Below are 24,307 nucleotides of genomic sequence, written 5' to 3'. Positions count from 1 at the left end.
TAGTTCATATTGATCGAGGTTCAGAAATAGCTCTGTTGGAGCATCAGATCCAGGTGTGACCGAAGAAAAGTTGACATGGAAATGTCCTGTGAATGTTGTCAAAATACTTCAAGGCCTGCTTCATTAAACTGTACATGTTTAAAAACATATTGATATTATACCTGCCATGCATTCCATTACGTAAACAGTTTTTGTGTCTTGGATAAACATTTAACATTGATGTCAACTTTTTTAAACGCGAGAGAGCGTTTTATCGTAAAAGACATAACAAATGATGTATGACGTAATAAATGTTAACACAATTGCTGTCCGTTTCTCTTATTATTGGACACTAGGGTGTTTGGCTTCCCTGTCCACTACACAGACGTGTCGAACATGAGCCGCCTGGCCAGGCAGAGGCTTCTGGGACGGTCGTGGAGTGTCCCAGTCATTCGCCACTTGTTCGCACCACTCAAAGAGTACTACGCCTGCGTCTGAAGTCAAACCCAGTGCAGATGAGATCGATCTAAACTGATGTTATCCCAGGAGCCTCCAGCTCTTGCGTGTTATCTGCAAGTTTAACGTCAGAAAAAATATTTCATGTTTTCCTCTTTTTTGGAATAATTGATCTTTTGTTTTTTACTCTATTTAATTGTTTTTATTATTCGTTTGACTTTAGCAGTGTTATCCATTATTTGAATTGATTTTTGTGTGCAAGCTATACTTGAGACACGGCCTCCTTTTCAAGGCACTGAGAGACGATTTAACAATTTGAGGCATAAATAAGACGGAAGCATCGCTGAAACTTTTAAGTTAGCCCGCGGTAACATTTCGACTTCCTGAGTTCCTGCTTATTGGGCAGAATCCAGTTCGCCGATCGATCCGCTTCTCGCGGTGGCCACGATTTCTCTTGTCGAGAGCGGATCGAGGCTTTCTCTAAAGTGTCAGGGGAGTTCTGTCTTAACCAATCCAAAACACCAGATCGCAAATACCTCTTTGTTTACAGTTTCTATACACAACTGAAGGTAATAAAAGGTACTACTGTATTAGGTGACAAAATGGTGCTTCAAGGTAGTGAAAAACATTGCAACTCATGTGGTGCTACTACTCGAATTAAGATGGGGTCACGTTTTGTACCGTTGCCAGATAAAACAAGTGACACTAAACAAACAAACAAAAAACCCACGACAGGTCTGCTACATTTCATTTTATATTTTTTACAGCCATTTTGTACAATATCCTCTGGTGCTCTCTACAACAATGCCTCAGCCTTTTAACCTTGGAGATCTGCTTCCTACAGCACGGCATGCCTGCGACCGAAGCGTGTGAAAACCGGCCACATGGGCGCTGATGTTTTTTTGTCATCCATACCTTGAAATCAAAGGCTGTGGTGAGCTACTTTTTTTCTAGTGTCACACAGACCAGAATCATTACTGTACAACTCTTAGTGTGTGTTGCGGCCACATGAAGGATTGGCATTGGTCCTTTTTTCGGCCGGGTGAATCAGCCTTCCGCTGTGGCCCTCGCAGGCTATTCTCAGTCAGGTGCAAAACTTTAAAGGTGCGGCTTCACAATGTTATTCTACCTTTTTATAGCAATGTTTTGTGCTGTGTTACCAACAATATCAAGCACTTTTGTATATGTATACTTCTTTTTTTTCTTTGATATTTTTTTAAACCTTTCCTCTTGATTCTTGTGAATTGTTGTTGTTGTTTTTTTGGGTTATGTTAAATGATGTGAAACTCTTGCCATTATATAAGGTAATACTTTGTTGTGTACAGTAGGGCTGTGCCAATAGATGTGAAAGAATGAGTTAGGATAGTAGAAATCCTCCATCTGTCGTGCTGGTGGTGAAGGGGAAGAATTCAGATAGCACCCCTCTCATGTTCTATTGTGCTACAGAGTCGCTTTATCATAACTCGCGTCGAGATGTTAGTGTCTGCTCACAGTTCTACTGGTATATATAATCCCAAAGTAAGTGAGTGTGTTTGCTATATAATATCCCTGTAGGAAATTTGTGGTTTTCGCAAGATGGGGTGTCGTTGATGACATCACACAGTAATTCACTACGTCTGGTCCCTAGCGTAGATCTGAAAACATAATTATTATGTTTGCCATTGATGGATGTTGACCATGTCAATAATTTAGTTATAACATGCAAGCTATATACTAGATGAGGCTAAATTTGGTTAGAAATGGGCTCTTCTTTTTCTTATTTAAGGCATTGCACTGCTCACATACCTTAAACACTTTCATGTTCAGCAAATGTATCTCTTCATTTTCCAAACGATATCGACGCCCAGATTTGTTTTGTACATGTTGTACATAGAAATTGTCTGTTGCTTTTTTTTAAATGACCTATGAGATGTACAAATATAATTCTTTGCTAATATATATCATGGAATCAAAACAGCGCTCAAACCGCAAAGAGGGGGGTAATTGACAATATGACAACAGGTAAATTGACATAAGCTATAGAGCAACAGGGTGCTAGGACTGCGTGTCTTTTTTAATTCATATTTATATATGTTGAACGGGGGGAACGAAAGAACGAGTTCGCTAAGTGATTTCAACAGTCCCATCTTTACTGCACAGCCCTACATACAAAAGTTTCGATTTGTTTTTAAATTCTGTTTTTAAGTACTAAGAGTGGGATTCTAGGTGTTTCCTAAGGTGCTAAACATTTTATCTAATTGAGAAAAATATATTATTTGGAAAAGAAATTAACTTGTCTTGATAATGTTCTTTGGGGGGGGGGGGTTCGTGTAGTATTGGAAAAGCACTATTATTTTACTCTCTCATATAAAGATATTAACAAAGGCATTTTAACTTTGTACTTGAAAAAAGTGATGAATGATGAAAGATTCTTATATTGTTTTAGAATAGACATTGCTGTAGTTGGTGCTTATCTGTGGGAAATCATGTACTCATAATGGGAAATAACAAAAAAAATTGTAATAACGTTTGCTGTTAACATGTTCTTGCTTAATATTCAGGCAGAATTGCTTCTAAGTCCTACATTCCATGCCATATATCCAGCCCTCCATCTTCGTTGTTCTTTCCTTTTTTAAATTCATTTAATATTATGTTTTGTTAAATTTTCCGTTATGTTTGGCTGCAACGGTCTCATGTTTTCCCTCCTAACAGATTGTCTGTATATCTCAGTGACACTGTTGATATGCGTGACTTCTGTTGTGTCATTTCCACTTTTTTCAAGCCTTTTCTCCTTAGAAATCCGCTCATACAGCAAATGTAGCAGTCGTACACCACCTCTCCCCCTTTCTTTCGTTATTTGCCCAGAAGTGAAAAAGGCTCCTTATGTACTTGTGCTGGAGAACACTTGAATAAATGTATTGTTTTTTGTGAAAACGTCCAGTTGTTTGTTTCCCATTCTAAAAAGATCAAAATCCACAAATACTTGTTTAATTAAATGAAAACATATTTGAAATGATTTTTCTTAGTTTCACAAACACTATATTATAGAAATGATAGGGCATAAATTATATAATTGAATAGGTTGTAAGATATTTGATTAATATATTAATTTATTTGTATTAAAGGCATTAAATGTATAATAATTAATTTATATAGACATTTAAAAAAGTAAACCAACAAATTAGAAATTAATGCTGTAGTCTGTACGGGCGCCAGTGCTACATTGGCACAGTGATCCATCCCTTCATCCCCTTTGAATCCGTATGAATGGTACGTACCGCTGAAGACTAGGCACGCCCAAGCCGCAACGCCATTGGCCGCTGCCGATGCCATCTTTGTGAATCTAAGCTGTGATTGGACAAAGCCCGGCTCTTCCAGTCTCGCTGTCTGGATGCTGCTGCAAGCGTATGGTTTACCGGGCTGGACCAACCGAAGCATCTGCCTGTGTCTGCCTGCCCATTTATTGGTAAATAACCACCGCTGAAAGTGAACGAAAATCGCGTTTTTAGGATATACAAAGGAAGTAAGTGCACGGTACTTTAATATTTGTCTTTTTGAGGATAAACGGATTGGTACAAATAGAATGTGCTCGACTCGCTATTGTAATTGTCTAGCATGAGAGGAATTTAGTAATCGATGCTTGTCTCTGCATATATCCTTTATATTATGCTCATTTAGATGTATATTGTGCAATTCACAATTATAACTCAACGCTCTGGTTGGATTCGGAGAGACAGCGCGAGCACACCGGTCATAAAACGCGATAAAACTCGAGAACAACATAAGACGGCAAAAAAAGACGTTTCTTTTGTAAGGCGATTGAACTATTCTTGCATTTGAAATACTTACGTTAACATGTCTATGTTTTCGGGGTTTCAAGCGAATATGTTGTTTTGAGGGCTTGGTCGTCCCTTTGTGTGTGACAGACTCGATAAGGTCCAAGTAAAATGATTTTACAATCATCATCGTCCTCCTCCTCTAGATGAAGCGTCATGCATTCAGTTTAATACAATGAAAGGAATGTGAGTGTTGGATGTGTACGTGATGAAAAAATATACCCGTTTACCTCATTTCACTCAGTTGACAGTTGGCATGGTTGGTCGAATTAACTTGAGTCCACGCTCATTTTCCATTTTTCTTCCTTTATGATATGTTTCCCTTTACATTGATTGTGACGTTTATTTTACATTACATTTTCCCATTGTATGACTACGAGCGTTTCTGCCACTTAAAATATTCCTCTGCTTAAAATGACGTTTTGTACGAAAATAACGGTGTTTCTATAAAACAGGTCATCTTAACCTCACTATAACTTCGTGTCTTCATGTTATTCAGAAGGCATCCATCTGGATGAAATATGGCACGGTTGGTTCAGAAGTGGGTCATTCCAGAAGAAGGGCTTCATGAGTCATGACGAGGAACACATGCTCCACTAATATTTCTTCTGGACAGATGTAGCTCAAGCTCATGCACCGAACGGTTCTTTTTATAGTAGGATGTCTAAGGACACACCCTTATTCTCCAGCTTCATAGTAGCCCCTCCTTGTCCACAGATACACACTCCATTCACTGTAGGGGGCTCAGAACAGGGGGTGGGGTGCCCTGGGCAGCGCCATTCTGTGAATTTGCCTCACCCACCTGCCCCCAACTCACTGTGCGGCATGCATGCTTTCACTTGGGATTAGATCAGGAGACAGTGCTGCGCTGCAGGGAATGCAACAGCTGCAAGCTTACATATAATTCATGCTAATAAATCTGCATTCCTGTGCATGCAGCACTGGCATTTGTGGGTCCGACATTTTCCGATGTGACATGTTTTTCATATGGTTAGCATAGTTTTCTTTTGCAGTTTTCAAATGGCTTTAATGTGTCTTCTTGAATAATTAATTCAATTTCATTATTAATATACATATTATGTATGTAATTATATTATCAAATGTGATAATGCGATGCCAAGCTGAGGATAATCACACAAAGCTGGTGTCAGTTTACCCAGCTGAGTGAGATTTTAGACTGTTGTAATGCTTTGTAACCTCTTTATGCTGTGGAAAATTTGGTTAAGGAATCTAAGGATTGATTGTATTTTGGAATCAAGTCGGGATCCAGTTTGAGCTTTAGACCAAATGTGGAAAAGCGAAAAGCACTGTTTGTTTATATGTGGGATATAATTTTAAAAGTATGGGGTTTGCATGATGTCAGAATGCATAAGATATGTGCTGTGTGGTGTTATTCATGGAAACCTGGAAATATCAGGCCTGCTAACGTCATGGACAGTTTATATAGGTTATAAATAGTTGTGGTTATGTTTATAATAAGAAATAAGCTAAAAATGTCTCTTAAAGGGACAGTTCACCCAAAAAGGAAAATTCTGTTATCGTTTACACACCCTCGAGTTGTTACAAATCTGTGTAAATTCCTTTGTTCTGATGAGCACAAAGAAATATATTTGGAAGAATGCTTGTAACCAAACATTTTTATTGGTCACCATTCACTACAATAGTAGGAAAAATGCCAATGGTAGTCAAAAGTGCCCCAGAACTAATTGATTTCCTACATTCTTTAAAATATCTTCTTTTGTATTCAACAGAACAAGACATTTATAAAGTACATTTTCCTACTATGGTAGTCAATAGTGGCCAGGAACTGTTTGGGTTATAAGAATTCTTTCAAATAATTTTCTCTGCGTTCTTCAGAACACAAAATTTATACAGATTTGGACCAACTCAACAGTGAGTAATCAAAGACAGAATTAAAATTTTTGGGTAAACTGTTTCTTTTACCATAAATAACTGTCGGAACTTGCATGATCGTATAAGAAGCCCTATGTGTCAGTTTTGTTATAACCCCCCTTCTCTTTCTTTTTTGACTATTAGGTTGAACCATGTCTTCCAGCTCAGCAACGGTGCGCATCCTCATAAAGGGAGGAAAAGTGGTGAACGATGACTTCACACAGGAAGCAGATGTTTACATCGAGAACGGCATTATCCAGCAGGTGGGCAAGGAGCTGATGATTCCCGGCGGAGCCAAAGTTATAGATGCCACTGGAAAGCTGGTGATCCCAGGCGGGATAGACACCAGCGTTCACCTGAATGAGACCTTCATGAACGGCAGTACCGCAGATGACTTCTACAGTGGTACAAAGGTACTACCCATAACATCAAGATGTACTGTATTGTGATTTTGTCCGATGATGTTGCATTTATAAATCAGAATTTTAGCAGCGATTACTAAGTAATTAGTTACTGTAATTTAATTAGTTTTCCTTAAAAAGTAAAGTAAGGGATTACTCATATGTTTTCTGTAATTTAATTACAGTTACTTTTGATGTAATTATTCTAAATACTTTGAAATATATGCCTGTGCAATTGAGTAATTGACTTCAAAATTCAAAGTCTTACTTTAAAATCTGTGCTTTATTGTATAATTCTCAGATTTGTAATACTTTGATCAGTTAATAATATTATTTGAATGAATTCAAAAGCCGTTTCATGTATATTCTTGAATCACTTAACAAATCAAGGTTGATGTAGGATATAGAAAGTAATTAGAAATGAGTAACTAAATACTTTTTGGACAGAGTAATTGGGACAGTAATCTAACTACACTAATGAATATGTAATGAGTAACTAGTAATTAATTACTTTTTCAGAGTAACTTACCCAACACTGGTGGAGAGGGGTCTAACTGCTTGGAGATCCACTCTCGAACAGGAAATAGTCAAGGTCAATAATAAAGATGGGGCAAAATGGCATCCCTGGGCTCTCCGAAGTTCGAACTTTTACTAGGGTTATTCTATCTTCATCCTTACACTACTTGTAGACTGACATGGTCTAAACGTGCAATGCAAGCACAATGCATATGGCTTCCATGAAATTAGGCAAAAAAGGATGAATAAAATCGATTCATTTATTTAATGTTGACGAACAATATTCAGAAAAAAACTGATTAGTGTGTTTGTGTTCAGTTTTGCTGTCATGGTTCTCGGGTGAGAGACAGTGGACCCAAGTGCAGTAAGGGAACAAAGTCAAAACAAAAACCCACGATGGGGTAAAATAACATAACAGAGTAGACATGAACAGCAACGAAGACTAACTAAACTAACAGGACTAGACTAGTAACACGTCACTAGACTTAATAAACTAGACTTACTGACATGACAGGAACTCACCCACATAACACACAGAAGCAATGAACCAGCAAAATACAAGAGACACAAGGTAAATATATATGGAGATAAATCAAGAGGGGACAGGTGCGGGTCATGAACAAATTTACAAACAATATTGAGACGAAAAGGCGGGAACAGAGACGTGACCTGGAGAGAGCATGTGGAATGCCAACTAGGACAAAATGCTCTCTCCACATAAAACATCAGGTTCTGCCATGATCCTGCCTCTCCTTGTCATGATTCGCAGCTCTGATGGGACAAAATCATAACATTTAGTTCCTGTGTCTGCAACTAGATGATGTCATCGAAAAAGAAAATGGCGGCTTCCTTAGGTTAAAGGGGTCAATTGACAAGGCTAAAACGAATATAATCATTTGTTTTAGATGTAATGTAATGTGTATACATGATTGAAGGTTCAAAAACGCTGTATTTTCCACACACCGTGCATGTTTGTATCTCTTCTTTGCCCGCCTCTCTGAAATGCGCTGATTTTTTACAAAGCTCATCGGTCGGAAAAGCGAGGTGTGCTATGATTGGCCAGTTAACCAGTACGTAGTGATTGGTCAAATACTGCCATTGTGTAAGGGAAATGTAACGCCTCTTACCATATTCGGAACATCATGTTCCCAAGCAATTGAACTGACAGACAGCTGATAAAATGTCAGCGTGACATCCTATATCAATTCGAGCCCGAGTCTGATATGGAAAATGAAGATGATCAAGCCGATTTGTCAACTTACAGCAGGGAATGGTAACAATAAATAACGTGAGCGCTTTGGCCCTTCTTGAGCTACCAGTGTTACGCCACGTCTCGTCGCGACTCAACAAAGAAAATAAACCCCATTATAAGCACGACATTTGTCGCCTCTAGTTGGAACATTATTACTGAATATTGGGACTTATGTTGTCTTATTTCATGTTGCGCCTGTGACTGCATTTGCAGATCACAAACACACGACAAACTCAACTCGCGTTAGTAACAAATTATTTTACAATGAAAATATCCTTACAGGCTGCGAATCTGAAGGGCCAGCGAAGTTGTAATGGTTGGAATCGCACCACTTTTTAACCAAAGCTTTCGTGAAGAAATCGTCGGTGAAATGTGCTGCAGAAACTTAACATTTGGATTTTTACTTTTCTGGAACAGTATTGTAAATAAAATATAATTGTTCGTTTGTTAGTTGTCTTCATCTTTTGGCATGGCAAACAAAGAGTCTTTCTTTTCGCATCGAAACACACAGCGTCTCCGTGACATGGCTGCGGTGGTGATAATAAAATGAGATTTAAAAGTACGCCCACCGTACTCCCGTCTACATTTGGGCGGTCTTAGTCAACTGCTACCATGAATTGACGTAGCTTTGTGGGGGTGTGGTTACACGAGGCGTTCAAGGCAGGTCTGGGTTCGCATTCGCTTTTAGATAGAATGCATCTTTTGTTCCGACACTTTAATTTTAGCAATTTTACGTGTCTAAAACATGCATGGGTAACTTATAATACACCAAAGACTCAGATAAACACGTATTCACTCCGTATGACCTCTTTAAAATGAGCATTGCATTTAGTTTATTTTTAAGGAAATGAAAATATTTGATGCCTTTTTAAAGACAAATGCTTGCAGTGTAAGGATATTGCAATGTTTTAAGCCATACATCTCTCTGTACCCATGGTCTCCTTTTAACAACATTAACAAACGTTACTGCGCATGCGTCAGAAATGGCAAGGGAACATTTCTGAAAATTCTTGGCAAAGGTGACTACGCTTAAGATGATCAAATATAACAAGTTTATGTCTTTGATTTCGATTTTTTTAGTTGCAACATAATTCTCATAATTTCCTTTGGATTATTCCACAGTTTTAATGATCTTATATTCTTCTAAAATGTGGAAAAAACATGTATAAATGAGCAATTGTTTGGCTGGTAACTTATAACTGGTAGTGTATAATTTTGCTCAGAATTATTTGTGAAATAATTATTGTGAAACACGTTCACACAACATTCAGTAGCCTGTAATGTTTTTCTGAAATTTGTTGAGACCTTTAACCCAGTAATATAAATGTAAAATGGCTGACTTTCTCGCTCCAAGACTATAACACAGGCCAGGATGAAACACATAATAAAAGTTCAGTTTGGGACAGAGAAAGAGTAAAAACTAAAGTGGTAGAGAGGATCATTTTCTCGGCCCCTCCACACCTTGGGTGGGCCCAACCATCTGTCAGGGGACTTTTTTCACAACAGCTCAATACAATATTCCTCTTATGAGTAACCAGCCTGATAATATCTTTAGGACTCTCATGCAGATAACCAAGATGTAGAGCTATAATGTGTATTGATTTTTGAGGATCGAGTTTGCAGATGGCTTTTCTTAACATTAACATCCATATCTGCACAAACCTAAACCAAATGTGTGATGCAACATCCATTTGATGTGTCACGTCTGTTTCTTCGTATAAAGATGCAGAAATGCAATTGCATCAGCAGACTTATCTGACTAAATAAATCTCGCGGGTCAGTTAACAGATGCTGAGACAGAAGAACGGGCATTATCCGATCATAGTCCACCTCAGTTGACCGCAAGGCATCATTCACATACACAGAAACACAATTTTTGTGGATGTCAGAGACGTCAAATAAAGTAGTTGTTATCGGCGCTGTTATTGTTGGGCCATGGTAACACAAGTGCCATCCTCCCCCCTCCCTCCCGCTTACTGCCATGAGACTCGCCAGGCACAGAGACAAATGGAGATCAGATTCTGTTTCCATAGATACAGAGGCACTGCTGCAAAGACTGCTGCAAAAAGCCTTTCACTCGCGCCATTGTGCTGAAAGACAATGGTGCACAAACACACGTCTCCTTCAGTGGATGTGTCAGCTGAGAGATGCCTTAATAGAGGAGCATTATATTCTTTATATAGGATGACTATTTATCATATTGAAGAACAGCATTCTAGTGATTGAAGAATGCTACACAAAACATTAATCACAGCATATTTATTGTTTTCAATAAATGATGTCCTGTTTAGAATTCCATTTTGATCAATTCATATTGTTATGTAGTGTCTTCATTTTGTTACTATGTTTTATGAACATGTTGGTATCATTAGTGTGACAGCAAAGTTAGGCATTACTGTTAAAGCAGTATAAAGGGCCTACTAGTTTATGTATTCCAGGATACTATATTATACCATTCTAGGTAAACCTAAATATACCAGTATACTAGTATAATTGATGAAAACTGTGCTAAAATTTATCCAAACAATATTACTCTGTCTTTGTTTTTTTTTTGTGTGAATGGGTCTTAAAGGCCCAGAGCAATTGTACATAGAACACCCTAGCAACCATCTGGCAGCACGCTAGCAACCCCTCAGTACATCCTGGCAATGATCTGATAAAACACTAGCAATGACTCAAATAGAAACACCATAGAAACTGCTTAGCGACCACCTAGCAATGCCCTAGAAACCACTCAAAACACTTTAACAACAACCAAGGGACCTCTTTAAAGATCTTAGCAATCGCTTAAAGGTACAGCCAAAGATATAAATTCTGTCAATATTTATTCATCCCCATGTCAACACAAAAGAAGATATATGGAAAGGCATAAGTGGGTTATTGTCCATACACATGAAGTCAATGTTGTTCGGTTACCAAAGTTCTTCAAAACATATTTTTTGTGTTAGAAGAAAGAGATGAAAAAAGGGTGAATAAATAATCAAATAATTTGTAATTTTGGGTGAACTATGCCTTTAACAGCAGCATACTCAATTATGGAGAACATTATCAAATTGAGAAATTATTGCCACTCACCATTTTTTCGTTTCTCAAAATACTTATTTGTCATGTCTGGGTTCCATAAGAAGGATGACAGAACATTATGTTGTTATTTAAAATATAGGCCTAGTAAACCAAGAGATAAACAATGGCGCTCTATTGATTCCACAGCTTATTGTGTTGTTTGTTTATTTCCAGGCAGCTTTGGGGGGAGGCACCACGATGGTGATTGGTCACGTGCTGCCGGAGAAGAATGAGTGTTTGCTGGACGCTTATGAGAACTGTCGCTCCCACGCTGATGCCAAGGCCTGCTGTGACTATGCTCTTCATGTGGGGGTGACCTGGTGGGGACCAAAGGTACAGATTTTTGGTTTGCTAAGCGTGCACAATTCTGACTTCTCAGTTTGTGTAATTAACAGTATGTCATCTTTAACACATAGCCATGATTTTTAAAAACACTACTAACTACATGGTTTTTACAGGGATGTTTAAATCTACATTTTAGTTGAAAATTAACTAAGATATTGTCTGGGACAGAGTAACTGATATATTTGTTTTTGAGAACCATGGTATGATCATTTGGTCCCTTTACTTTACCATTGTACAACCAAAGTACTTTATCATAACGGGAGTGATTTTTTTAAGTGTAACATTTTGAATTTGCAGTGTTTCTTTTAAAACACTTGTATGTACTTCTCAGGTTCGAGCTCAGATGGAGACGCTGGTGCGAGAAAAGGGGGTGAACTCTTTCCAGATGTTCATGGCCTATAAGGACGTGTACATGCTGAGGGACAGTGAGCTCTTCCAGGCCCTGCAAAACTGCAAAGATATTGGTGCTGTGGCCCGTGTTCATGCAGAGAATGGAGAGCTGGTTGCTGAGGTAAAAATCAGGCACCTCAGATGTCTTGGTCAAACCAAAACTTGAGTCATTAGCACTACAGACATTAGCATTGCTAAGCTAACAGTATAATATATAGGATACACACATATAAGGTAAAATTGTTAATTGTTAATACAATTTAGCTATTTTTTGAATACTTTTAGGTGCCGAATGAAATCTAATTACATTTACCCATACACAAAGAAAATATTATATTTAAATGATTCAATGTAATGACAATTAATACTTAGGAAAATATGATAAAGTAATGGTAAGACCTTTCCAAACCTGAACACATACTGTACCTATAAATAGTAAATTCAGAAAAACTTAAAATAATGAATATAATTGGAAATAATTGAAATGGTCTCTTAATTTTTTCCGCAGCTGTATATTTGAAAATATAATAAAATTGCTAATATATTACAATTAATTGAATAATACATTACGAAATTGCCAATTTTCATATATATTTATAAATATAAGTACTTGGATCCAATAAATAGAATATATTATTTAAAATAATGCATTATATCTTCCTGTATATTCCCATTTTTTCTTTCGTAAAGTTAACAGTCAGCTATTTTTCAACGAGATAAAAAAAGTGAAGCTGGTTTTGCTGCAAGAGCACGCCTACATATTAAATGCTGTCAGGTTTTGGAACAGGCATATACAGTAGATATTATGTCATGTTTTCCACCACAGCTCTTCTAATCCACATATCTTTCCAACACGCTACTTACGAATGATTTCATGTTTTATATCCACACAAGGGTGCCAAAGAAGCATTGGATCTGGGTATCAGTGGACCAGAAGGCATTGAGATAAGCAGGCCTGAAGAGGTAAAGTAATGTATTCAAATCCTATTAGCATGAAATATCTCTCCTTAAAGATATTAGTCACACCGCTGCTCTTGTCCGCCTGCTAGTCTTTCCCGTCTCCATATTGCATTTCCATGGATTATTTATACTGCTAAGCGTCTGTTCGTCATTAGGTTTCACTGGTGACATTTGTGTTTTCTCACTTACCATGGGAATTTTCCATGTACAGCTGGAAGCAGAGGCCGTCCACCGAGCCATCACCATCGCTAACAGAGTAAGTATGATGTAGCGCTGGAACCCCTGCTCATGCAACTTTCTAAAAACAATAGTTTTTTTCTATTAATACATCTCACTGAAAATCAGCCTCGTTCTTCTCATTCTTTAGGCTCACTGTCCCATATATCTCGTAAATATATCCAGCATGTCAGCAGGTGATGTTTTAGCATCAGCCAAAATGCAGGGTAAGAGCATGGCAGTTACTCATTATATTTTATTATTAAAAACAATGAATTAATTAAATTAATTATAAAAACACAAATCTTGTGTAACACCTATTATCCGCATATCTTTAATGGTGATACGTGATTGGTCAATTTGTGTGCCATAGGGAAAGTGGTGCACGGAGAGACCACCACGGCTCACGCTGTGTTAAACGGGCTGCAGTACTACCACCAGGACTGGGCCCACGCTGCTGCCTTTGTCACTGTGCCACCCCTCCGTCTGGACCCCAACACACCCAATTACCTGCTTAGCCTTCTGGGAAAGTCAGTTGAAAGCCTGATTTATAATAATATTCAACTATACGGTCACATAACTAAACTGTGCTGTGATGGAATCGCTATTTCTGTATAGTGACACTCTGAATGTTGTGACATCGGACCACCGACCCTTCACCACTAAACAGAAGGCAATGGGCAAGGACGACTTCACTAAAATCCCTCACGGTGTTCCTGGCGTGCAGGATCGCATGAGTGTTGTGTGGGAGAGGGGAGTGGTATGTCGCATTTCACAGTCCCAAACGGTTCTTTCATGCCGATATTGCGTAGCAGGAAAGACTTTATTCAATAATACTGTAAAACATCCCTACAATGATAGTCTTATGAAATACTAACGTTTTTACTTAAATTTTTATTAGGTTGGAGGCAAGATGGACGAGAATCGTTTTGTTGCTGTCACAAGCGCCAATGCTGCAAAGATCTACAACCTTTACCCAAGGAAGGGCAGGATTATTCCTGGTGCTGATGCTGATGTGGTCGTCTGGGATCCAGAATCAACAAGGTATATAAAATAATGACGAATTTAAAGCACCTGTGATTTGAATAACATATACATTAAGCTAAAGAAAACGTTTACTGAAAGTTATGTTTTGAAGAATATTTGATATGGTTTTACTTGTAGGACCATCTCTGTGACCACTCAATGGCAAGGTGGTGATGTAAACCTCTACGAGAATCTTCGCTGTCACGGCGTACCCTTGGTAACCATCAGCCGCGGCCGTGTGGTCTATGAAAACGGCATGTTTACTTGTGCTGAGGGATCTGGAAAGTTCTACCCTCTACGAACCTTCCCAGACTACCTCTATAAGAAAATGGTCCAACGGGAGAAGGTACTGTACTATGTTGTTTATAATGTTCAGATATTTTAGTATGATATTTGATCATATTTCATTTATATTGAGTTTGCTCAATGTGTACCATCAGTGTCAGGCACTTAAGGGTGTAGAGCGAGCTCCTTACACCGGGGAGATAGCTTCAGTACAGAACTCAGGAAAGAAGGAGACGGGTGCTATAGATGGAGACATGACCTCACGACCTTGTACTCGCCATGGGGGAGTGAGAGACCTGCACGAGTCCAGCTTTAGTTTGTCTGGTACAGTAACCTGTTACAGATGTCATACCTTAATAACAAAATCATTCTGTCTTGATGTTTTTAGTGTTTATTTAATAAAATCATTGTATATTCAATTTAGTACAACCATTTATTATCATGATATATATATATATATATATACAGTCGACTGACAATATGTCACAAAATATTATTTAATTATTTCACTTTTTAATAACTAATAACTTGAATAACTTTAATATTAACTTAAACATTTCTAGACCATTTTCGTGAAATCTTTAGTTTGGTAAGTAGATTGTGTAGCTCATCACAGATTTTGTTTTATTTTTTATAGGTGCACAAATTGATGATAACATTCCAAAGAGAGCCTCCGCCAGGATTTTGGCGCCACCTGGAGGTAGATCCAGCGGAATCTGGTAACTCTTTAAAGAAGCACTTTGGAAAATTCTGAAACTAGACACCTTGATTTTTTTGACAAACCTCACATCTCATTAAAATTATTTTATTTAACCACTTGCTACTTAACTCAACTGTTTTTATATGTATATGCGTATAAGGTAACTATATTTGTCTGAAAATTGGAAAACAAGGTATGAGTTAGAGAGGCTTGTGAAAGATTTGGTGATAAAAAATAACAGGGTGTTATGTTCTTTATGAATTAAATTGTGAAGGTTGTGTTCAACAGTACAAGACCCAGACTATTTTACAAATAGTTTTTGTTAATACATCATTTTACATATGTTACATTTTAAAGTATTCGTAAGTGAGCAAATTAACATTTGTTTAAGGATGGGAATTATTTTGTTTGTGTTGCTTTTCATGGCTAGCAAATATGAACCATTGTAAAGTTTTAAAAATAATTTAACTGTTTTAATGTGTTGGCAGATGACTATACATTTACCTCAGTGTGTTAACTCTTGAATTATACTTATGTACAATAGCACCCTGCCTCTCTACACTTACAACCCATAATCAATTGGCAAGTATTTTAATACATTTTTGCTCTGTGTTGAGGATTATTATGAGTCCTTGTCGACACAGCCAATAATTTTTTTTTTTAAGTTTAAATCCCATTGGTTTATGATAAAACCACTTTATTTGATGTCGATTGTATAGCTTAACCCTTAAAAAACATTGTAAGAATCATTCATTTTTTTGTTTTAATGTTGTTTACAAGCGTTGAGCTCCTAAAATGTGAAATAAGGATGATATTATTTGCAATGCCACATATCAATTTGTCTACATTAGTGAAACTGACACCTGATTGATCCAACACTGCAGTTTTAGCTTGTTATTGTATAAGTCTTCATTCTCTTAGCACTTAAGAGTTTTATCAATACCAACATTTTTCATTGTGTCTTTACAATCTCTCCTGAGTAACAAGTTGAAACATTTAAAACCCTACACTGTAATTGTGATGTAATAACGTTGGTTCACTGAAAGATTACCACTGTGCATTGATACAGAAACATGGTTCACTTCTGATCACAACTAATAACCAAACACCAGTTAAAAGACTGTAAACCGAGGCACGTGTTCATTTTGTACATGTTTGTATAAGTTGTTCCAAGCACTTGTGTTCACAAACATTACTGTGGAAAGAGCATTTCTGTCATTGCTCAATATTCATGTATTTTTTTATTGTGGATTTTCAGTGTGTTTTTTCAATTTTCTAAAATGTGCCATGTATGCACTACAGTTGTGCGTATTAACATATGTTGATCTTGTGAAAAGTGCAAATAAAGCCCCTCAAACCTCCGTTAAGTGTGTTTTATGAACAGAACATTTAGAAGTGACTTGTTAAGAAAGATCTTGCGCTTATACCTGTCATATTATTTTATTACTTTTATGCCACACTGTTTATAAATAATATTATAAAGTAATGTTCACTGGAGTTAAAAATGAACAAATAGCACTGGTCCTCCTACTATATTTGTCAATGTTACTAGTAAAACTTTTAACTGTCAACAAATCACAGACAAATAGCACGTCTCCTTTAACGTGGTGGAGCGCACGCGCACTTATCGCCAGGGTGTTGCAGGCGCTATCGGGGGCGGCCGTAACTAAGCAGTGCCGCATATCTGGCAACCCACCGCAGCAGTGGCCAACCCTCGCCTCGGATTTGACAGCAAGATTGCCTTCAGCCAGTGTAATATCTATATTGGGAAGGACTCAGTCAAAAAACAGTGAGTAACCAATTTAAAAAAACGTACATTTCGCCGGAATAAAAGAAAGAAAGAATTGCATTAAATGTGCATAGTGGACCCTTTTGTCTGTGCTTACGCATCGAGCGCGTGTGTGTGTATGTGTGTTGGCAAAGAGATTGTTGCTTATGTACGGCGGGGCCTGCAGAGGGGGCCGATTACATATCAACTGTCACAATAATGAGCCATTTGTTCAGCGGACCCAAAATTTGACCCATTACTGCAGATTTTAATGCGCTGCTTTTAACAGCAAAACGCAAAATTTTCGTGCACATAGCTGACGAAAAATAGACAAAAATAGACTTATACAGAACGAGTGTAAAGGCCTTTTTCTACTATAACGCGCAACGTGATAACATCATTTTTAAAGCACAAAAAAACTTGAAATAGTAAATTTTATTCAGCGAATAACGAATATATAATATAAATACGGTTATTATTATAATCTTTTGTAGGCCTAAATATTTGGCTCTGGAATTTTTAAGACATTATAAAAGTTATATGATAAAAACCTCTATAATTGTTATTTTTATGTATTTTATAGTGTAATATTTAATATTTTGTCTAGTGTAATATCCTATTTTGGTGTATATATACAACTCACTTATTTAAGTTATATAATATTATATTATGGATATATCCCCATTTTATTAAATTGATATGAAACGCACTTTTACAGATATTTAAGTTATTAATTACTTTTTCTGTCTCTGATAAAATAGCGTTATTGGCCATTAATAGGTACGTATATCATGATATACAAATAATTAATAGGAACATAAAAGTCCCACACACAATTTGCAAATAATAAAATTATTAAAAATTTTGGTCCCAAAGTAGAATATTTGAGATATTTTTGCTTAGAGGAAATAGACACAACTGTATTTTAAAAAACAGAAAATGTATATTTTATCATAAACCTCTGAACAACCTAATATTTTTTTCAAGAAATTGTTTTATAGGTTTAACAAAGCAATATTGAAATCTTTGAAAATCACCGCCTATGGTGTATTTGTGTGACCTTGTTTGTCTTCACAGGAGATGGCAGTGAATGTATACTCCACATCAGTAACAATTGAAAACCTGAGCCGACATGACATGCTGGCTTGGTTGAATGACTCCCTTCAACTCACCTACACCAAAACCGAACAGTTATGTTCAGGTGGGTCTTTTATCTCCTCAACTGCACTACAGTACTTTTACTTACACAACAAAAGAGAGGTAAGAAGTTGGACAGAAAAGACTTCAACTTTACCTTTGATCAGTTTGAAAGATATCATGTAAATTTAATTAGATAAACCCATCTGCTCTGTCCTGTAAATACACACAGTGAGACAAGCATACTATGCATCTTGATCAAAGACAGTATTTGAGTAATAATGAATGGGCTCTTTTGACCAATGTTCTTTTTTACTGTTTGTCTTTAGGGGCGGCTTATTGTCAGTTCATGGACATGTTGTTCCCAGGGTGTATTCTTTTAAAGAAAGTGAAATTTCAAGCCAAGCTGGAACATGAGTATATACACAACTTCAAAGTACTGCAGGCGGCTTTCAAAAGGATGAATGTTGACAAAGTTTGTGGCTTTTTGCGTGTTTTGCCCTTTTTACAAGTTTGTATTGCAAAGCAGCTGCACTGAAAACTTATTGTGAGAGTACTAGTTATTGATAGAATAATTAAAATTAATAATAATAATAATAATAATAAACACACAGGTGCTTGTGTAAAACTTTATGATAACATATAAATGTATATATTTAGAGTTTATTTCCAAAAAGAGAAAACTCAAAAATCGCGTTTTCAAAAGTCATGTTTTTTATTATAAATTTAGAAATGCAATAAATAAATTATAATAAATTATTTTCATAATATAACGATTTATAATAATATTTTTATAAATTCAGTAATTTATTTCTGACCTCTAATCCTCTTCTGTCTTCCAGATAATACCAGTGGAAAAACTAGTGAAAGGAAAATTCCAGGACAACTTTGAATTCGTCCAGTGGTTTAAAAAATTCTTTGACGCCAACTATGACGGAAAAGAGTACGATCCGGTGCAAGCCAGACAAGGCCAGGATGTGGCACCTCCACCAAACCCAGGTGAACACTTTTCCCACAAACCCAAGAGAACTGGTCCCTCAGGTAACATCAACATTCTGTCACACCTTGCATTGACTGCTGAGCTTCTGCTAATAGAAAGCGTGCTCCGCAAAGCAGCTGGTTGTGCACGGTCTTCTGAATGATTAATTCATGTCCAAGCTTTCATCGATGAGAAAACAATGAACAGTCAATATTACAATGGCACATCTGTGTTACTATGTATGTACACATTTTAATACAATAGATGCTTTCCAGATTTCACAATTAACAGATTTTAAGAATCATTTCTTGAAATAATTTTGTTTCTTAGGGCTGGGTGATATATTGAATATTAATTATTAATGCGCTTTGCACTTGGCTATTAAATTGTGCTCGCAAAAGGAATATTGCACCCAAAAATTCAAATTCTTTCATAGGTTACTTACCCAATGTCATTCCAAACCTGTATGAAGTTTTGCAGAACACCGAAGAAGATATTTTGAAGACTGCTGTTAACTAAGCAATATCTCCCCTATAGAATTCCATTGCTTCTCAAAGTATCATCTTTTGTGTTTCACAGAAAAAATCAACTTGCATAAGTTTTAAATGCCATAAGGGTGAATAAAATATGACAATTGTATTATTTTTGGGTGAACTTTCCCTTTAAACTTCATTAACAGAAAGTTGATAAGCTTGATTCATTTATGAGAATCAGGTTAAACTGTACATTCCAATGAATCTAATGAAAACTCTGATTCACAGATAAATCTGTGTCATTACTCACAAAAAATTCTCAGACTAACACTTTTCATACAATAAAACAATATAGTATGTTATATCTTTATATAATTTTTTCTATTCAATACTATGCATTATTTGCACATAAAAAAAAGATTTCAATACACCTCACCATCCTTTGTGTCGTTTAAGGCACAGTATGGGAAACACGCCTTGAATTGTTTCTATGAGGGTATTCCATTTTATAAATATAAAGATAATTTCATTTAAAAAAGCTTTGGGTTCTATCACCCATCTCTTGTGCATCTCAGTGTTCTCTCATGTGCTGCCAGATTCATTGCTTGCTTACTGCTATTTTGGTCAGTCCTATTCATCCCTATAAGTTCAAGACCCCTAAATTCCATATTGATCATTGTAACAGCCAAGGAACTGAAGCAGACACATAGTCCTCCGAGAGGTATAAAAGCAGAGTATTAATTTGCGGACAACTGAGGCTTTTGTGGTGGCATTGGGGTGGATTGGGAATGTGACCTCTATCTAGTCTGTACTAACATTTCGTCACACTTCTCTGACTTTGGTTAAAACCTGCCAAATATAAAGCGGCTGAAACACACGCAGGCTTAACCAAAGCGTTGAGGTCACAAACCGCCCTTGCTGGAGCTTGTTAAAAGCTGATGTTTCTAAAGCTTTAAGCTGTAGTTTAACGAATACATGTGTTTAAAATGTATTGATTTGTACAGTATGCTGTGTTCGCCAAGCACTTGTCTGTTTATTATACAGTATAGCTAAAAGCCAAACGTCTCCAATTTCAGGGCCTCAGAGAACATCGCCAACAGTACCCAAAAACATGCCCACACCACAGAGGGTGACCACCACCATAAGGAAGAACCCCACACATGTCCGAAATGGGGGTAGTGATGCTGAAATCATGGAGCTTAATCAACAGGTAGAGTCCCTGGGAGGGTAAGAAAACCTTACTCTACCTTGAAATACTTTGGATTTCTTTAGAAATACAAACTTGTGTAGAGAGAAAATTTAGGTAACTTTATACTGCGGTTTAATGGGGATTGTTTAGACAAGCCTCTTGATCTTATCCTTGCTAATATAATAAAAACATTTTTTTGTAGTTTTCTAAAAATAAAATGGGAAATTATTAGTTGATGTCGTCATAACAAGCATGTTTTCTTTTTTGCCCTAAACGATTGAGCATGTTCTGATGAGCATTGTCTTACCATGTGTTCGTTTTCCTTTGCTCTTTCAAGTTAATGGAGCTGAAGTTAAGTGTAGATGGTCTGGAGAAAGAGAGAGATTTTTACTTCAGCAAACTTCGGGACATTGAACTGATCTGCCAAGAACACGAGAATGAAAACAACCCTATTATTACCGGGATAATTGAAATCCTGTATGCCACTGAGGTACAGTACCACATGGCTTTCTATATCAATGAAACATATATCTATGTCCAAAACCTACTGTTTACTGCGTTAATAGCCCGCTTCCATTTAAGGCAGCATGATAAACAGGGACCCATGTGCAGTGTTGCGTGTTACTAGTTACTAAGTAATAAGTTACTGTAATTTCATTTCTTTCCCCTTGAAAACGTAAAGTAAGGGATTACTCCTATTTTGGTCACACTTTATTTTAAGTTCAATTCTCGGTATTAATAAACCATTAACTTTGACTTTTGCCTCAGTAAACTACTAATTTGTTGCTTATTAATAGTAAGTAAGGTAGTTTAGGTATTAGGTAGGATTAGGGAAGTAGAATATGGTCATGTTGAATATGTGCTGTGTAAGTACTAATAAAAATGTTAAAAATGCTTAAAATAGGCATCTAATAAGCAACTAGTTAATAGTGAGAATTGGTCCCTATACTAAAGTGTTACCCAAAGTGAAATTGCCTACTTAATTCAAAACATTTGTAGGTAATACTTTGGTCAGTTAATAATACTACTTTCTGTAGTTTTATATTATTTACTTGAGTGAATTAAAAGAGCTGTTTCAAGTCTATCATTGAATCACTTAACTAATCTAGGTTGAAGTAGGATATAGAAGCTATTAGTAATAAGTAATTAAATACTGTTTGGAGAGAGTAATTTGTACAGTAATCTAATCACATTATTGAATATTTAATTAGTTACTTGTAATTCATTTCTTTTTCAGAGTAACTTGCCCAACACTGCCAATGTGTAACAAATATTGACTAACAATTGGTTTCATGCAAGCGTGTTTTTAAACTAATAGCACAATAACCTGCATTTAATTTACCACTATAGAAAACAATAGTCTATATTAGTTCTTAAGTTTTTTAGAACTAGTTCAATTAAAGTAATTTCAACTTACTATTTTAAGTGATTGAATTCATTTAAGTTTAAGTATTTTGATGAATTTAAAATAGTAAATTGAAATGACTTTTAAGGCCAATTTGATTGTACTTACAAACCTTATTTTCTTCACTGAACTCATGCCAAGGCATTACGGGAATGCCTATCGAGTATTGAATTTGGTTTAAATGAATGAATTTGGCATGTTACTGTAGATGGCAGCATGATTGCTAAATTTTGGAATTATATTATGCAAAAATGAATACAGTGTTTGATTCGAATAATCCAAAAAGAATAATTTTTCATACAGGATGGCTTTGCACCCCCAGATGACGAAATAGATGAGGAGGCCCACTTGGACCAGGACGAATACTGAGCATTCACTCTTTAACATGATCGTGACCCTTCACCATTTCCTCCGCCCGCCGCTTTGAATGACCCCGCCCCCTTTACCGCACGCTGTTAATACCCACTTTGGCTTCCCACAAATCTATGGGCTCACCATATACTGTGTACTCTGCGTTGGTTTCCTCCCGCAATGGTTTATGCACTACATCCGTACCAACAAGACAGTAGTACCAATAGCACACACCTTTAGCCGTCTCAGCATGTTTTACATATCGACATGAGAATGAACAAAAGAAAGGTACACGGTTTGTGGGTAGCACAACGGACTTAAATATGTAAATATTGTGATGGAAAATAATTTTTTGCAGAAAAAAGGAAATGAAGAAACTTGTTGCCTGGAATGTCCTGGATCCGTTCAGTATGGAATGGTCATTTTACATCATCCGTCTGTGTTTTCAGCCTCAATCTGCCTTTCTCACCAGCAAGTCACTTTTAGTAACTGAAACTATTGGGACTGTCAGGAAAAATCCCAACAGTATTAAGGGTATTGATCTTTTATACACTACATGCAAAGATGTGACGTCAAGGTCAACTTCTTAGTGACTAAATGATGGAAAAGTAGGATTACTTTAAAGGAATAGTTCACCTTCAAAATGAAAATTCGGTCATAATGTCGCGCTCTTGTCATTTCAAACCTGTATGACTTTCTTTCTCCTGCAGATAACAAAAGAAGCTATATTGAAAAGTTTTGGTAACAGAAAACATCGGTCCCCATTGACTTGCATTGGTTTTGTGTCCGTAGTCAATGGGGCCAGCGGTTTTTGGTTGCCAACATTTTTCAAATGATCTTCTTTTGTGTTTTAATGAAGAAAATCACACAGGTTTAAAATGACAACAAGGTGAATAAACGATAACAGAATCTTCATTTTGAAAGATTAAGGAGTAAATTTGTACTATTTATACTAAATATAGATGGGCCAGTGACAGAGGTACAATATTTGAAAACTAAAGGACAAAATACTGTAAAAATGTGTTGAAAATACTACAGTAACTTTAAGAATGGCACAGGTTGTTTTGCTTATACCCAGAAGCATGTGAATGTTATACATTGACAGTTTATGAGTGATTGTTTGTAAATCACTTTCTTTAGAAACTCATAGAAACTCACCACATGGATGGAAAGTGGTTTCACAGTAATTTTCAACAGCATTGAGTATGAGGAACAATACTCATCGCACAAGTGATACTACTGAATAGATGATGTCATGTCAAATTGAACTGACGTTTGCTGCTAATGTTGCTGCATTTATGTGTGTGTTTTTATTTTGCTCAGCTATTGAATAGCGTACGGCTGTACATTTCTTACTGTATATCCTATCCGATTTGTCCAAGGCCCTGATCAAAGCAAACAGAAATGCTAGATGCCATAATCATTGGGTTGTTTTACCTTTACAGAGTGAATCGGCTTTTCATTTTCCCCAAAGTCACCTTGTATTGTCTCAATACGGCCATAGCTGTGTTGCAACTTTTTTGAGTAAATAAACATTTATGAAAACAAGATTGTCAACTTATTTAGTAAAACTGCATATCAGATGGGTCAGAAAAAATGGGAGAGCTCTGTGTGTCTACATTTTAATAACATTAGCATCATAAATATTATGTGATGACTAGTTTCTAATTAGGCTACATATTTCTTTTAGTGTTAAATCTTTTTTTTT

At 36.6% G+C, this 24,307-nt stretch overlaps 3 protein-coding genes across 8 annotated transcripts in view; all 3 read left to right on the top strand.

Annotated features, from left to right (window-relative positions):
• Nucleotides 1-3,348, top strand: part of dnmt3ab (DNA (cytosine-5-)-methyltransferase 3 alpha b) — a 52,632-nt gene extending 49,284 nt beyond the window's left edge. For all 4 annotated transcript variants that reach the window (XM_056768203.1, XM_056768204.1, XM_056768205.1 and 1 more), the window contains one exon: nucleotides 336-3,348. In XM_056768203.1, coding sequence (XP_056624181.1) covers nucleotides 336-477 — 142 coding nt within the window. In that variant the 3' untranslated portion in view covers nucleotides 478-3,348. The remainder of the gene's footprint in view (nucleotides 1-335) is intronic.
• Nucleotides 1,231-16,658, top strand: dpysl5a (dihydropyrimidinase like 5a). 2 transcript variants are annotated; one of them, XM_056768208.1, is made up of 13 exons: nucleotides 1,231-1,369; nucleotides 6,288-6,556; nucleotides 11,550-11,708; nucleotides 12,052-12,231; nucleotides 13,005-13,073; nucleotides 13,282-13,326; nucleotides 13,438-13,513; nucleotides 13,660-13,816; nucleotides 13,905-14,046; nucleotides 14,188-14,330; nucleotides 14,451-14,658; nucleotides 14,753-14,921; nucleotides 15,235-16,658. In XM_056768208.1, the coding sequence occupies exons 2-13, from the start codon at nucleotides 6,296-6,298 to the stop codon at nucleotides 15,318-15,320; spliced, it is 1,695 nt and encodes a 564-aa protein (XP_056624186.1). In that variant the 5' UTR covers nucleotides 1,231-1,369; nucleotides 6,288-6,295; the 3' UTR covers nucleotides 15,321-16,658. The 2 variants fall into 2 exon arrangements, with proteins under 2 accessions (XP_056624186.1, XP_056624185.1); XM_056768207.1 differs by lacking the exon at nucleotides 1,231-1,369 and adding an exon at nucleotides 3,571-3,937.
• Nucleotides 16,659-16,957: 299 nt separating this feature from the next.
• Nucleotides 16,958-24,181, top strand: mapre3a (microtubule-associated protein, RP/EB family, member 3a). 2 transcript variants are annotated; one of them, XM_056768750.1, is made up of 7 exons: nucleotides 16,958-17,086; nucleotides 18,143-18,266; nucleotides 18,532-18,677; nucleotides 19,045-19,243; nucleotides 20,731-20,864; nucleotides 21,181-21,333; nucleotides 22,552-24,181. In XM_056768750.1, the coding sequence occupies exons 2-7, from the start codon at nucleotides 18,146-18,148 to the stop codon at nucleotides 22,615-22,617; spliced, it is 819 nt and encodes a 272-aa protein (XP_056624728.1). In that variant the 5' UTR covers nucleotides 16,958-17,086; nucleotides 18,143-18,145; the 3' UTR covers nucleotides 22,618-24,181. The 2 variants fall into 2 exon arrangements, with proteins under 2 accessions (XP_056624728.1, XP_056624729.1); XM_056768751.1 differs by having other exon boundaries at nucleotides 19,045-19,201; nucleotides 22,552-24,177.
• Nucleotides 24,182-24,307: the final 126 nt, after the last annotated feature.

The sequence above is a fragment of the Triplophysa dalaica genome, chromosome 15 (assembly GCF_015846415.1).
Source record: "Triplophysa dalaica isolate WHDGS20190420 chromosome 15, ASM1584641v1, whole genome shotgun sequence".
Taxonomy (NCBI): Eukaryota; Metazoa; Chordata; class Actinopteri; order Cypriniformes; family Nemacheilidae; genus Triplophysa; species Triplophysa dalaica.
The sequence above is the reverse complement of the archived record's forward strand: the minus strand, read 5'-3'. Positions and strand labels throughout refer to the sequence as shown.